Source organism: Canis lupus, chromosome 10 (genome assembly GCF_011100685.1).
Source record: "Canis lupus familiaris isolate Mischka breed German Shepherd chromosome 10, alternate assembly UU_Cfam_GSD_1.0, whole genome shotgun sequence".
Classification (NCBI taxonomy): Eukaryota; Metazoa; Chordata; class Mammalia; order Carnivora; family Canidae; genus Canis; species Canis lupus.
The window spans coordinates 29467781-29484393 of record NC_049231.1 but is presented as its reverse complement, the minus strand read 5'-3'; the positions used below and the strand labels follow the sequence as shown (position 1 = coordinate 29484393).

Here is a 16613-nt window from a genome sequence, read left to right as displayed (position 1 = left end):
AAGTCTCAGCTCTCCAGGATCCACCAACACCTTCTAGGGGTTCTCTACTCTGAACTGATTTTATCATTTAATTAACTTTGAATGTTGCCACATTGACCACAGGACTTTTCTAAAACAGTTCTGTTTTAACCAGAACAAAATGGAAAGGCTCTATATGTCACCTCTTCTATATCTGACTTTTATCTGCATTATCTATTAGCTTGATCTCACAATGGACAGTCCCCTTGTCTTGATTTTAACCTAGCCATTCATTTTATTAAATTTTTGTTTTAGATTTATATTAAAACAGGACTTTGGTGAGCATGTGATGTCAAGACACCTTCTTTCTACCTGGAAGACAGTGACTTTAGGGGATACTGAGGAGAAGAGTGTGTATTTCAGGACCAGCAGACAAAATGAGCATGTGTTCCTTGCATGTGGTATACAGATTTACAGAGCAAAGGGAGTGGGGGGTTGGTGGGTGGAAAGGCAGGTGTGGTGCTTAAAAACACTACAGGGAGCAGGGAGCAGAGATCTAGCCCAAGGAACATGGGTTGAATGCCGTGCCTCTGGGGACCACTTTATTTGTCCCTACCCAATTGTAACTCTTCCCTTCTCTTGCCTCTTCCCCGCTCCAGCTGAGAGCCATTGCTCTAGATGGACCCTGCAGGAAGGGCTCTTAGAAGACTGTTCTTCTGTGGCAACATGGCACCCCTGGATTAAATGTAACACAGAAGTGAATACAAACACTTGTAATAATGATAATATTGTTGCTGTTTTTGATGGAGACCTATCTACTTTTAAAAGTAGATAAGAAAAGGTCTTAAGGAGAAGTATTTAAATTTTATTTTATTATTATTTAAAATTGGGGTGAAGGGAAGAAACTGTTAGGATCAACTTCTTATCTTCCACTTGTGACTTGAACGGTAGATGAGAGATGATTTTTAACGAATCACACACTCCATATTTCACATCTCCCCAAATTAGTTCATTTCCCAAATCTCGCTAGGTGGGCACAAGGAGAGACTAGCTGAATTGGACAGGCTGTCAGTGGTTCTCTTTCCCCAAGCATCCAGCTATCAGCAAACCTAATAGTGTGTTATTTCCAAATGAACTCCCTGACCTTTTTTTTAAGAAGAAAGGCGAAGAGGGCAAGGGGAATACATGTTTTCAAGTTTTAAAGTCCCAGTGGGTCTAGATTTTCAGGCAACTTCAAACTTGGGTAACAGCACAGTCCAATCACTACTACAGTCTCACCTGGGGGCCCATTCGGGGTTTCAGGAGTTTTGTGTGCACAGACTTGATTTCCTCCCTTTCCTCATTTCTTTCACAGTGGAGAGAAAATGTCCCCACCTGCTAAGATCTCCAAGTATAAAAGCCCAGTTTAAATACCATGGATAAATGTGATTGACAAATTAAAAGAGGTGGCAGTGATGGGACAGTGCATAGCACACGCCTGGTGTGGACAGCAGCAATGGGACAGGAGCACTTAATTTTGGAGGAGGTGCCATCACGTATAGAACTTGACTGTGCGCTGCTGAGGTAGCAGGGCTTAGATCACACGCTCACAAGTCTCGGTTGTCCAAAAAAGCCTCTGTTCCCATCTCTAACGTGGAGCTGGAATGGTTAGTATAATTCAATTTTTTCACTGCAATCCACAATCTGATTGATTGGCAGGTCACACTGGCACTCCTACCTGAGGTATTTTAGCGCTAATGATTGGTTCCTGTAAGACTATTCTATAACAGAACACAGGAAGAGCAGTTCAAAAAACACAGCTGTGGAAGGAAAACAATCATACAAAAAGCCCGCTAAGGGGCCCACCAGCCTTTTCTTTCCTTTGGATGCAAGCATGCTTTTCACAGGATAAGAATCAGGAGTAGTTTGTTATCCCTTTAAAAAGTGAATTAGGGCGAAGTATGCCTTTTCTACTGGTCAAGAAAAAGAGGGGCGGGGAGGACACACATCTATCTGCTACCCTCAGGGCTTCTCACTGGAGTCTCTTTACAAACTGCGGGCACAATTGCTAGATCTGTTCTCCAGAGAGGAACGTGCCACAAAAGAAACAGAAAGGAAGCAAACAGCTAGCAGGGATTACGGACTAACAACAGAACAGGGAAGGGATTTAAAAAAATCTCCACAATTAATAGCCTAAATTGATGTAAATTAAAACAAAATGGGCAGCTTAAACACTTTTCCCTCATGTTTCTTCAAGCTCTGATTCAGTGTGCTCCAAGTACCGGATAAACCCTCCACTCTTCCTATTGCTAATCTATTATTTCCGAGGAAACAAGGATTCAGTGTACAGACAGATTTCAACAGGCAGGGAAATGTACAGAAAGAAGCAGAACAAACTCACGGAAACACAGAGGGTGTGAGGGTGTGTGTGGTGTGTGTGTGTGTGTGTGTGTGTGTGTGTGTGTCCGTCCCTTGCTACCTCACATCTGGAAGCAGGAATATAAAGTTCTCCAAGCTGTTGTTACATGAGCCTTCACTCAACAGCTACCTCAGTGTGTAGTCTAGTCTTGTTTTTCCTTAGCAGGGTCAGATACTATTGTAGCCCTGGTGACCGAATTTTCCCTCCAAGTGACTGCTTTAAGATAGGAACTAAGAAATGATAATAACATTATGATTAATTCTTTTTGTTAACAAGACACCACTGGTCAAACAAGTATTTCAGTAAGGTTACTAAATTATTTCTGACTAGTTTCATAAAATGTAGATTAAAAATTTTTTTTCAAGAGTATTTTCTAAGTACAGAAAAATCATTTCTCTCTTAATAAAATCTATATTGTGAACTAAAGAAATGAAAGCACTATAAGCAAATATTTGGTTGGTTCCTTTATACAAGGTGGAAGTAGGCAAATCTAAACAAGGTAGAAGTAAATCATACTTAAAAAAAAAAATTCCCAAAGAAGATTAGAGAGAGAAAAAAACCCGAGCCTTTGACTTAAGAAATAATTCCAATGAAAAAGCATGTTCTAATTGATCAGATTTCAGGGAAACAATTTAAATAACATAAAGATGAGTATCATAGAATACAGATACTAATGTATGTGGGAGAATGTACATGCTAAGATCATATGCAAATACATATATCTAGAAAAATGTCATTTGGTATAAAAGTAAGAATATTTCCCCAACCCTCAAGTTTTACTGTGACCACAAGAAAAAAGGTATCTTTCATTGCTTCTTGAAAACCATCTGAGCAAAGATGTGGATTTTAATTAAAGCACTGAGAGAGGTAATGAAATATGGATTAGCTGAGTTTTGTGCTTGGCTATAAAAAATAACATAATCCTGGAGAGTCACAATCTAAGAAATATATATATATATAGGAAGTGAGAGGGTTGGACTAATTCATGGCTAGGATTCCTTTAAGCATTTGTTAAACTAAGGCAAACTTTGCAGGTCTACTCTAAATAGGATAGGTGTGTCCAGTCACCTATATTATCTCAGAGGACTGCTCTATCTTATCTCTACTTACTGCAACACACACAACCTCTAAGTACATTCTGAAAGTGCATTACAGTTTTCTCAATGCCAGAGAATCTCTAGCAGAAATCTGTGGAAACAGGTCAGGTCACTACAAAGGTATACACTTACTGATTTGGGAAAGTAAGGGTGGAGAAAGCATTTCTGGACAATTTTTAACCTATGCCCAAGAAATAATTGCATGCTGACAAGTTTTTCTTAAATTATTTCTTAATGATTTGTGCAGTTTGACTAAGCTTGTATTCAGAAACAGATCATGTGGAAAGGTCTTATCAAAGATTTCAAAGCTCAAAAACTTTTGGATTCTTGTCAGTTAGATCACTTTGTCCACATGTTAAATATGTGACAAACCAATCACAGAACTTAGCTACAAGACAGTTTTAATAATGGATAATAATAATGATGTTACCATAGTTGGTAGACTCAACAAATCCTGTGTGATCGTCAAATGTTTGTAAGAAGAGTCTAGGTTGCTACTTATGCCACTTGCTTCCCTCCAGATGGCTCTTAAGAAGAGACCCGCCAGCTGTGGACCTTTGGATAAAGCAAGGCCTGAAGCACTGTGTTTGGTTTCCTCTCATTATCCCCACTCTTCATGGGCATCAGCTCCTCCCTTCTCTTTCACAGGGTAATGCTTTCTCAAAATATGTAAAATAGGAAAACATAGTTTAGAAAGCTTACTGCCATCTACATAACTCAAAGCTCCAATGATCTAAAGAGGGATATGAAATGAGAAGAAAAGCAAAAAAGAGAGAGAGCTGGTTTAAGCTAATATAACTATCCTGTTATTTATGTATGCACATGATACGACAGTAATAAAAGACTTTAAACCTGCTGATCATCTCGCAAATAAATCACTCGTACATAGAACATCTGTGGGTATAGGGAAGGGAAAAGAATATGTCCAGTAGACTGACTCTAGCAATGATCAGGAAACCCAAAGGCTTAGTTTTTGCACCCAGGGTCAAGCGCAGTGGCAGAGAAGCATGCTTGCATTCTTAAATATATAAATATATATATATATATATCCACAAGGAAAAAGAAAATAAAAATTAAACAAATTATATGTAAAAAAACAAAAACAAAAACAAAAACAAAAAAAAACAAACCAAACCAAAGAAACAGAAAAAAAAGGCTGGCTTGTCAGGGAATGGGGTCGAGAAGGCCCCGGTATGTGTACTTACATAGAGGTCAGCACCGTAAAATCCGTCCTGGTAAACCACACTGCAGAAAATCCACACAAAAACAAAAACAAAAAAACAAAAGAACAGAAACACATTCCGGTTATTGAGGACGGCAGCATGCACATGCGCTCTACACAGGCAGGTGATGTATGAATACATAACCGGGGCTGGGGGCCACAGCGCGTCAGTGAGAGAAATGTGAAAGTGCACACGCACGTTACACAGCTCCAGGACATGCGAGGAGGCAGAGGAGCGCAAAACTGGAGTGAATACCTGGATACTTGGGAATTATAGGAAGATTAAAACCATAAAAAGCGCTCCCAGAGGGCCTAACAGAACCATTGAAAGGCTGCTGGATTAGAAACATCAAATTTCCTACCCGGAGTTGTTTGTTTTGTTTTTTAAAAAAGCTTGCCCTAGGAATAAATTTCAAAATGACTGCATGTGTATGGGGGGTGGGAAGAAGCATGGAGGGAGGGGTCTAACGTGAAAAAAAAAAGAACCTAAAGAATGAGGGCAGGACCTGTATATAGAGGATGTTTCAAAATTATGTTTAGTATTTTGTTTTCACATTCCTAGAAGTATGCACATTTTTTGATATCCATACATCACCTGCTTTTTTACCCTGCACATTAGACATGCGATAAGATTTGGCTGATCACACAAGCATGCAAAGTATTATTATTCAGCATTTTAAGAACCAATGCAACACCTCAGAAAAACAAGTCAATCAATTCTGACCAAAGTAAACAGAGAAATGTAATTAAAAAAAAAACACAACCAAAAATACCCACAATGCATTGCTTTCACAAGCAGAGATAATGAGCTAAAGGTTAAGGTGATTGGTCCAAGGTCCAAGAATTGAAAGGTGCAGTGGGGATCCCAGATAGTAACAATATAATCCAGAGTGGGAAGGAGGAACTGGAAGATTTTAAGGGTTCTTTTTTGACCATAAGCGCATTCATTGAACTCTGAAAAATAGAATTGATAACTGACGCTCTGGGCATGACCAAGGATCATCCTGTTTTATTTATTAAAAGGATCAAACTGAAAAAGTAGCTGATTAGCAATAGAAGGGTTTATTTTCCTGTTTAGAAAAATGAATTTGTATCAAACAAAATACATGAATTTGTTTTTTTAAATCCTGGGCAAAACTAAGCTATTATAATCAAAGATTTCAAACCTTTTGAGGTATTTTTGTGCATACAGACTTCCCCAAAACATTACTTTGGGACCAAAAGACATGGAACAGCAGTAGAGATAAAAGATAAGACTTTCTACTTCATATTTGTTAAATCAAGATTTGGATATGTTTATTGTTTATTCAACTAAACAAGCTGGCAAATTTAACCACTATCTTCTCTGTTGTAATAAATAAACTAGTAAGTGAGGTCTTTAAATCATATTTTTAACTTGAATATGAAATAATTTACTTTTTGCAGGTAGCTGGAAGGTTTCCGAATTCTACTTACAATGACATTTTGTTGGGTTTACAGGGTAGGATGGTCATACTGTGCAATGCCCCAAATATGCTGTGCCTTTGTATTACACAACAGGCAGACTAAACTCATCTGTGATGCTCATTTTGCTACTATATTCTATCCATTTTCATAGTTTCCAATTGCAGTTAAAGCTTGATTATTAGAAAGTAATCTGCTACTCAACTACATTTTAGTAAAAAAGACACCTGTTCATAATGAGAAAGCTGACAGAATGGAAAGCACTGAAGCCAAGTGGTGATTAATTAACTTTTGATTATTTCAGTAGGGAATACAGGTAAAATTTACAAACATCTCTTCTACAGAGAGGGATGGTGGCATTAAAAACATGAATCAAGTTTACCCTAAATTGTATCACTCAGTGGGAATATTCACCTAAATTCTAGAAGAATTCTAATATTCCCTGTATCAAATGCCACAAGGAGGCTAGAGCACAATGATTAATGATGAAATTAGTTTACTAAGCTTAAAAGCAATTTTAGGCCATTCCCCATATAATACTGGACTTATTCCTTGCCATCTTCCATGTAAACTGGTGGTTTAGTTAATAAAAAAGAAAACATGGGAAATCAGCGTTCAATGTAATGCAGAGACTGGTATGGTTAGACATAAAGATAAAATATCTTTGAGCGAACACAATCCTGACACAGAGAATGGGTTCTCAAGTTTGGCCAATATACTGAAATGAGCTACATCGAGTAGGAACAAATCCAACCGTTTTTATAAAGTAACTCAGGAAAATTACAAAATAAAGAAGTCCCATGTTTCTGGTGAGTGGTATCGCTTTGCAAGCATGACGGTTAACTCTCTTGGATTGAAATGGAAGGCGCTTCATGAACAATTTTTCCTGGTATGCAGAACTTCCAAAAGGTTTGCTTTTATGTTTTACTTGAGTATTTCTTGATGAAGTAATACTGCATCTTTATTCACTTCTTTAAAGAGATGTCAGAGGTTGAAGGTCAAAGGTCAAGTTGAGAGAAGAAAGAATAAAATTAAAAGCAAGTAATGGCAGAAGATGGAGATGATGGAATGCATGGGATTTAAACATTTATAAATTGCAAACAAAAGTTTATTTCTAAAGCAGTTCTCTTCCAGCGGCTTTTGGAGTCTGTCCATTTCAACATGCACACTTGTCTAATAAAAATGCTTTAAATCTATGTAACGGAGCACCCCTAATGGCATGTCCACTTGGTCTAGAAATGAATGCTAAGTTAGTATACCTCAAAGCCAATTTTGCTGTCAGAAAAGGACCTACAAAGGAGGCTCTTTCCCTTTGTGTTTTAACTAAGTAGGAATGAATAGGCTCCTCTGCCCCTACGTTTATTCCTCAGGAAGAATATGGACAAAAACCTGTCATAGGCAGAGAAAAGATGAAGAACACGAATGTCACCTCTTTGAAGAAAGAAAGTCCTTGGTACAACTAACTTACTGAAGTCCACTCTTTATAAAAAAGAAAAAAATATATATATACATTTTAGGCTGATCCTGAGAAACAACTAAAAACAAAACCTGCTATCTTCACTCCTTCTCCCCCATTCAATAGCAAAGGATTTATTTGTTGCTATGGAATCATTCCACTGCATGAGACACCCTCCATACAAAAATCAAAGGGTGAAGGATGCTCAGCTACATTAGTTGTTTTACCATCATTCAGAAGCCAACTGTAGTTTAATTCTTCCTACTTCTCCCTTTCTCCCTGGATTCAATTGGACTTGGTTCATCTTTGAATTAACCTCTTTTAATCCGTTTCCTACAAAGAAAGCAAATCCATTGTGGGTAGCTAGCTCTGCTGCTCACCACCCAGGCAGTGAAACCAAAAGGGAGGACGATGTGGTAGCCTCAGCCCCAACACAGGGCAGTGATAAGGGGGTTGAGCACAGCAGATGCAGTCTCGTACTACAGTCTTGAGTTCCTATTTTGTTCTCTGCAGTAGTGTTAATCCATATTCGTGCGATGCTGAGTGAACTCCATGCCAACACACTGCTAGTAAACACAAGACAGTTCTGGCTGCTGTCTTAAGCCACTACTACGAGGGCTTAAGGTGGCCAAAATGAAGATTTATATAACAAATCGATATTTTGTATATACTGATAATGGTATATTTTGATTCTTGCCATCTGATCTATTAATTTACAAATATTCATAGAATCTCTACAATGTGGCACGGCAACGTCCCAGAAGTTGTGACAGGGCCATGGTATTCTTTTCTGTCCAGCTGCTTATTTTGGAATCTAGTGCTTACCCTGGATAGGCGGGAATGGCTGTTGGAGGTACCGCTCGGACTGCACCATATACCGTCCGCCCTCTGCCCCTCAGATGGGCTCCTCTGAAAGCGGCTGCCGTGGTGGCTGCAGTCGGGTAAGGGAAGCCAGGAACTAAAGGGAGACCCAAAATATGACAGGAATGTCAACTTGAATTCAATAGCAGGGGTACAATCACAACTTGCTTTGAACCAATTCCAGGAAAGGTTGGAAGAGATTATCACATCTTTTCTGAGAAAGAAACTGAGAGACCCAATATGCAAAAACTAATGATGCATGCTCCGTTCATCATCCAATCTTGAGTGAGTTTACTCTGCTCCTTCACAATTCTGGCCTTTACAATGCAAGCTGGTGAGAAAGAGGTCAAGAAGCTCTGAGGACTACTGCCGTAGTAAGAGACAAGACTTTTAATTTCTGCAGGCAGTTTAAATTGTTGATATTAATTCTTTAACTGGCCAATTATTAATCTTATTTTCACATGTTGTTATGTGCACTTAATAATTATTCTTCATAAGAGCAGTCTTTTGTGTTTGTATGTGGTGCTAACCTCCAAGGCATACAATAATCTTTAGATATTTCATTAGTCCATTTTATTCTTTTATCTAAAATGTTTTAATCCAGAAATGTTAGGGGAGAGGAAAACGACTTCTCCCTTGTAATCCTGTGGCCTTCAGAGAGGCAGAAAGTTTCTAAAGGTCTATTTTAAATGTGCTATCCTCTGGAAAGCACACAGAGACATTTATTCCATGTTCACTGAACTCTTTTTAATTATACCTTGCTAGAGCAAAATGGCTCAGGTCAGAATGACTTCAGAGGTATCAACAGAGGGAGAATAATCATTAATGCTGGAGGTGCTTCTAAATGATACTCTACTAAAAAGCCCAAAGCTGACCTGCAGAGAACATGCATATTATATTCCACAAGTATCTATTTCTTTGGTTTTAAAATCAAGTGCAGACTAAAATGTTCTACACATGTCCTCAATCCCCTTGACCTTTTCCAACTATTTATGCTTCGTGGCAATCTCAGTATCTGGTCAGAAAGATTCTTACACAGGTTAAGCAGGATGGGACACTGTGACAGCATTTAACTCTCTTGAGAAGGCCTCCTCCTCAGTTATATATTATACTTGGGGAAGAAGAAAAAGACTAGGACACATCACTGTTTACTCACAACAGTCAAAATCCATGCCAGGCCAACATAGGCTACTTACTGATTAAAGGAATGTAAGTGTTAATACCCCCTCTTCCTGATAGGGGCACTGCTGCATCATTGCCTAGGGACACGTCTGCTTGAAAGCTGGATGCTGATTGCATTTAAAAAAATTAAAAAAAATGCAAAAAGATTACAAAGGAATAGTAGATCGAAAACCAACAGATGTTGTCATGGTCAATAGGCCAAATGGAAAAATTAATGAAATACTACCTGCATATAACTCAGGGCCATATACAGCTCCAACTACGGGGCTTAATTTCCAACCTGCAATGGAAGAGAGGACAGAGAGCATTTAAGACTCCATGAGGAAAAGGTGTGATGAGGGCATGTGAAAGCTGGCTCCAGACATCCCTGCATTTAAGCTCCACCCAACACTATCTTCTCTGTAGACGCCAGCTGATGGGTCACTTCCACACCTGAGCATCTTTAAGCAGAACAAGCACAGTGAAGGGATAATAAGGGGGGGTGGGTGTTGCAGGTATAGGGGCAAATGGGGAGGAGAAAAACTGGGTGGGAGGAAAGAGAAGGACAAAGAAATGTAAGAAATAAAAGTAAATCCTGGGCTCTGGTTTCGTCTCTTTCATAGAACTGCTTAGAACATATTCTTTGAAAAAAAAATTCTTTGTTTTTAGAAAAATGAGAAAGGCAGAATATATGTCATTGTACACCACACTGTGATGCACTTTCTTATTCATCATCTTCACACTGTTTACTACTCTCACTGCTTTATAAAGGTATATTCTGAATTTAAATTTGAGCTGATCTTTGACTCTGTTCAATTATACCATACTGATGGAAATCTAGGTAAGTGAAAATCCCCTTTCTTTGGGATTTACCAATGGAATTTCGGTGCAGTTATCCTCAGCCAAGTGAACAAGAAGAGACACTCAGTAATAAAATTCAAGGTACATCCCCAATTTCATGCATTTTTTGGGATTTTAAGTGGTAATAAACATACTTAATTAGTTGTTTTAGCTAAAGGATACTAGACTGCTGTTGAGTACCAACCTAAGCATTTATAAACTTTAAGTACTTGCAAACATTAGGTTTGGTGTCAACTTTATTTCTTCATCCCCCTTTTTCATATTTATAGAAATATAGCAGACGTTAAAAAGAGAAAAATGTACTACTGCCCATTGATAGTTAAGGAGTAGAATTTCTTTTTTTTTTTTAAAGATTTTATTTATTTATTCATGAAAGACACATAGAGAAAGGCAGAGACACAGGCAGAAGGAGAAGCAGGCTCCATGGAGGGAGCCTGACGCGGGACTTGATCCCAGCACTCGAGGATCATGCCCTGACCCAAAGGCAGGCGCTAAACCGCTGAGCCACTCAGGGATCCCCAAGGAGTAGAATTTCATATGAAAACTTTAATCAATAGACTTTTATTGAATTTTACACAAATAAGCAAACATACTCCATTATTTTTCTTAAAGACTGGAGACAGTATTCAAGAGAAAACTCATTCATCCTGAACCAATCTAACCCCCGTTCATTATTTTATGTGCTCATAGATGGTGAACACATGATTTTACATAAAAATTGGGCAAATACCTCAGTTCAAATGTTACTGGAGTTGTAAGAACACAAATGTTCTACAATGTCAGACAAATCAAGTGATTCCAACCAATGTAAACTAAATCGCTGAGACTTCACTAGAAGGCATCTAGCGCACTCTTTTCAGAAGCTTTAAACCACAAGCAGCTGTTGGTCTCTCAAGTTTGGCTTGGTTAGGCTTGAGTATTAATTTAGAATAATATTTTAAAAAATGACTTTTTTCTTCCTGCAAATGGCACCATTACTTAAGCATTCCCTTAAGTATATTACATATTTTAATAATGGTATGTAATGGTATGCTGTCAATAATACTTTGAGTACGTTTAGTTTTTTTTTTGTATGTTTGGTTTTGTACAAATTTACAATGTATTTTGACCTTCACAAAACCCAAGGGGAGAGGTAAGATAGGTACCACATCTGGGACAATGAATAAGTACTATACTTCTTTGGGCTTAATTTCCTAAATAATAAGCTAAGAGAGGGCTGGATTTTGATGACTTCTATAGAGGCTTCAGGTGCTAAAATTCTGTGATCACCAATTAAGAGAGATGAAAACAGAATCAGGTTAAAAAGATTGGTCCACTGACAGAGTAAAATGAGTCAAATCTAGAAGTAGAATTTCTGTCTTCTCAATTCTAGTCAGTGACTCTTTCTACCACAGCATTCTCCCTGGATCTAAAGGAAATGTAACTTTGCCTCTCCTTCCTATTTTGTTTACATGAGTTATTATCAAAATTGCAGAAACTTGTTTTTGTTATGGGCATTGAAAAAAAAAAAACAAGAGGTAAAGGGGGAGGCAGTGGTATCACAAGATAGACCATTGATAAATGGGTAGGCAAAATGTAAATTATGCTGATAAATGCAAATTATGCTGATTTGTACCATCTGTTTGAGAAGCTGGGCTAAATCTATCTATTGGAGACATCATGGAATATACTAAGATTCTTACACTTGATTTTAGGACATTACCAGCAAATACAATACTTATCTAAGCAGTAGATTCAAACTTTTATTTTTTTTTTTTATTATTTTTTTTTTTTAAGATTTATTTATTTATGATAGACATAGAGAGATAGAGAGAGAGAGAGGCAGACACAGGAGGAGGGAGAAGCAGGCTCCATGCCGGGAGCCTGACGCGGGATTCGATCCCGGACTCCAGGATCACGCCCTGGGCCAAAGGCAGGCGCCAAACCGCTGCGCCACCCAGGGATCCCAGATTCAAACTTTTAAAAAGCAGAAAATATCCCATTTGATTCTAGATAAAATTTCATGCAGAGCCCCAATATATATGACACAGGAGTTGCTGCAGGCCTCAAGACCCAACCCATGGGTTTCCTTTCCACCCTTCCCCTAGAGGCCCTGCAGAACACAGCTGGCAAAACCACTGCTGCACTGCAGATTCAAAGTAAATTCTTTTTTTAAAAAACTATTTATTTATTTATTCATGAGAGACAGAGAGAGAGAGAGAGAGTGAGAGAGAGAGGCAAAGACACAGGCAGAGGGAGAAGCAGGCTCCATGCAGGGAGCCTGACGTGGGACTCGATCCTCGGTCTCCAGGATCACACCCTGGGCTGAAGGTGGCGCTAAACCGCTGGGCCACCGGGGCTGCCCTCAAAGTAAATTCTATCTCATTTAGATAAATGAGTCTAGATTAAACTGACAAGTGATGTAAAGGTTCTGCTTTTGTTAGGCACAATATTCACAAGGTTTCTTTTTCAATGAGAAATATTTATGAAACCCACCATGTAACATGTAATCATGGAATAGAAGATAGAAAACCATGTGCATCATGGCTGTTAACTCTAGAGCCTACCTTTAAAAGTAGAGCAAGGGGTCAAGAATTATTCCATTCATGCTCAGGAGCAGGGAGGGCTCAGTACTAAAAGTAAGCATTGGTGGGCATGTATTATGGAGAAGCCTATCCTACCACAAAGAACTACAGCAGTTAAAAATGAGGGTGCCCCAGTGGGACCCCACTGGGTTGATAGGTAACCTCAAATGACGTGTTTGCACTGTGTATGAGGAACTTTATGGAGACCATAACAGCTGAATTACTGAAAAACTTAGCTTAATTCTAAGAAAAAAGTTAACGGTAAAAATACTCTCCTAGTAAAGAAAATACTTCAATCTAAATTAAACTGCCATAAGACTGAAATCAAGAGATTCTTTGATGATTACCAAAAGTCCACATATTAATACAAAAGTAAGTGACATCTTTCTGAAGATGATTTGTAACCTCTTACCATTTGCATATGGTGTGACCATCTTCTTATTGGTCATTACACGTGCTGTAGCATTATTCACCTAAAAATACAAAGAAAAAGGAAGGGGTAGGGAGAAAGTAGACCACATTAGGGAACCTGGAGTTGCTCATCTGATAACACAGCACTCAGTTTAATAAAATGTAAATTTCAGAGAACATTGATTTAAATAATTAATATAGCAATATAAAATATTGATATATAGTATTTTAATTAAAGTGTTTATAAAATGAGGCTAACGAGAGTAAAATGCAGTTTCTTGGTCTCCAAATGGAAAACTCGGGCTATTTTAGCAATAAGTACTCCAAAGGAAAGATATATTCGTAAGTTCTTTTGGAGATCTCTTAAAACAGAGAAGTCTCGAATTATGGAAAACACAGAAGAAATAAATTTGAAACAGCTCTGTTTGCAAATGAACTTAATAAGTTCATTAATAAAAGAGGCTTGCCACATGGGTTAGGAAATAGATTTATAGGAAGGTAAGAAAATAAATCTATGGATTTCACCTGTACTAATGTTCAGAATTGTTGATGACTGTAAGATTTTACTGTTTGTAAAACAAAACAAAACAAAACAAAAAAACAAAAAGCAAAACCCAAAAAACCCAAAAGACCAGAGCTTAGAATCCCATGTTGACCATACTGAGGACCATTCTGAATTTTCTAGACTATGTGGTCTATCCATTTAAGAATAGGTTTTCAGAAGGTCTTTAAATGAGGCATTAACTGAAAAAAATGAAGCTTTAGTTTCTTTTGTTTTATGGTTCTCTCCACCCTCATTACAGAAGTGCAGAATTTAGAGCATTCTCAGTGCTAGGGTAAGTAGATGTTACAAGGATGGCGCTGATGACAAAAAGATGAATGGAGCCTCAAAGCCAGAAGACTGCAGCCCAGTGTCAGAACCAGCCTAAAGCTCTTGCAAGGAGGGTGCAGTATCACCATAGAACCTGGCTGTACACCGTTTTGTCAGGTCGGAGAACAGACCAGTTTTTTAAATTACCAAAACATATCAAATATAAATGTCTTGCCTCTGGGAATTTACATTAAAGTTAAATTTGTATGATGATAAATTTGTGTTATGGAAAGACCAATTTTAGGTGGAACTGGGGCCAAAAAAAAGTCTCAATAAGTCTTTTAGGATTTGCAGAGTGGGAACTTTCCTTTGTAAGGGAAAAGAAACTCCATTTACTCTAGTTTGACCCATCAAATAGTATAAAACATTTCACATTTAAAAAGAAAGAATGGGATACAACAATGATGAGACTGAGAGCATGCAGTTAAAACACACACACACAAATAAAAGAAAGAAAAAACAATCAGTTTTGGAAAGAAGGGAGAAAGTGAAGAGCGAGGTTCTCATAGACAAGGATTAGAATGGGGTCAGAGCTTACGCTAGCCGCTAGAGCAGAATGCACCAAGCGCTAAAAGGAAAAATGGCCAGAACCAATCAGAAACCACCAGTCAGCAAGAGACCAATAGCCGCAGGTAAACAGAGAGAAGGGGTGGGAGAGACAGAGGGAATAGAGTGGGAACAGAACTTGGGGGAAGAGAGCAAGAAGGAAGGGGAAAACGCAAAGAGAAATGGGTGTCACGGGCAGTGAAGAGCTGTCAAGGTCAAGGAAAGAACAGTGAGAGCTACAGACAGAGGTCTGGGGAAGGGGAAAGGAAGTAGGGGCAGGAAGTGCATTAATAAAACCAGCCAAACTTGGAGTTCAGTAACTCTGAGTAAGATGTGCAAGGGGAAAAAAATCACCATGATGTCAGTAATCAAACAGCTCAGACTGCTACAAACAATATGTACATCCAAAGTCCAGGCGGCATTACTCAACAGCATTGAAAATAAAAGGGGGAAAGGAAAAGGAAGAGGAACAAGTCAAATCACATTTTGTAGTGTTAATGTGAGATGGCAGATGGACTTTTTCTTTCTTATTTAATTGTTTTGTAATTAACAATTGAAAAAGCTTCTTCTCTAGTGCTTTGTTTCACTTACCGCCAACGGGCACCATCGCCAGCATTGTGTATAGTTACCATGGAAAGAGTGAGTCAAGTGAAGGGCCCTAAATGCTAAACCATCGGAAAGGGAGGGAAAAAGCAAAATATGCAGACATCTTACTCAAAATGGTGGCTTTTATAGTTCATACTTTTAAAAACTGGGAAAGGGGAAAGGAGCCAGTTAACCTTCACTGCGTTATTAAAAAGGGTTGAATAACCCCATGAGGCTGTCGTTGAGCCCTCTGTCTGAGGATTTTATCCATCAACTGTGGAAATCCTTGATTGTAAACGTATTTAAAAACTCCATGAGTTTTGGGTTCTTTTTTTCCCTCCCCACCACCTCTGCAGTCTTGTACTCCTTCCTTGCTTATCACACGCCCATGGAGGCGAACTGGCCACCTAAGAGAGAGGATATATTGGCTGGCTCCTTGAGTCATTACAGGACACAATGTCACACATTGGATAGTTTTTAGACAGTCATAAAGTTAGTTTTATTTTGGCCTGATCACAGGTATTCATACGGAGTCTCGCAAACTGAAGCAAAGGAAAAAAATCAAGAGAGCAGAAGGATGAACATTTTGGAGGAAAAAAGTAAATGAGAAACAAATACACATTTACACGCACACAAGTAAATCAAAATGAACCCCCCCCAACAACCAAAAAATGAGGGGAGGACAGAAGTGTTACGTTTACACATTTTAGTGCAAGAATGTGAAGGACACAGAGACATACACACACGTAATGTGTGTGTGCAGACACACACACAAGACAGGGCTCCAGATGTGAAATAAGTGAGGGAATACACAAAAAGAGAAATAAAAATATAAACCAGAAGTTGAATTATTGAAGACATGCACCTCGATTTTACGGCCCTCTACCACGGTGCCGTGTAATTTCTCCCTGGCCCTGTCTGCATCAGCACTATTCTCGAAAGTTACGAACCCGAATCCCTGCATGCAGCGGGAGAAGGGGGGAAAACATGCACATCGTTATATTGAAATACTGATCTCTTGGTAAACAGAGAAAAAAATATCACAGTATGAAACTGACATCAGCAACAACTCAGTAATACTCTCCCAAAGTCACATTTTTGGTCCATGCATATTTGGTAAAGGGAAATTAAATCCAATAACAGAATATAGAACTGCAGTAGTAGTAGTAATAATAATAA

General features: G+C 38.5%; 1 protein-coding gene across 15 annotated transcripts in view; it reads right to left on the bottom strand.

Annotated features, from left to right (window-relative positions):
* RBFOX2 (RNA binding fox-1 homolog 2) overlaps window positions 1-16613 on the bottom strand; it is a 275598-nt gene that overhangs the window by 11824 nt on the left and 247161 nt on the right. For 6 of the 15 annotated variants that reach the window (XM_038550702.1, XM_038550705.1, XM_038550710.1 and 3 more), the window contains 6 exons: window positions 16300-16392; window positions 13434-13494; window positions 9844-9897; window positions 9632-9724; window positions 8400-8544; window positions 4659-4698 (listed from right to left, as the gene is read on the bottom strand). In XM_038550702.1, coding sequence (XP_038406630.1) covers window positions 4659-4698; window positions 8400-8544; window positions 9632-9724; window positions 9844-9897; window positions 13434-13494; window positions 16300-16392 — 486 coding nt within the window. Of the gene's footprint in view, window positions 1-1675; window positions 1719-4658; window positions 4699-5943; window positions 7090-7801; window positions 7908-8399; window positions 8545-9631; window positions 9725-9843; window positions 9898-13433; window positions 13495-16299; window positions 16393-16613 lie in introns of those variants that run through there. The other 9 variants (XM_038550703.1, XM_038550707.1, XR_005365632.1 and 6 more) reach the window with 8 other exon arrangements.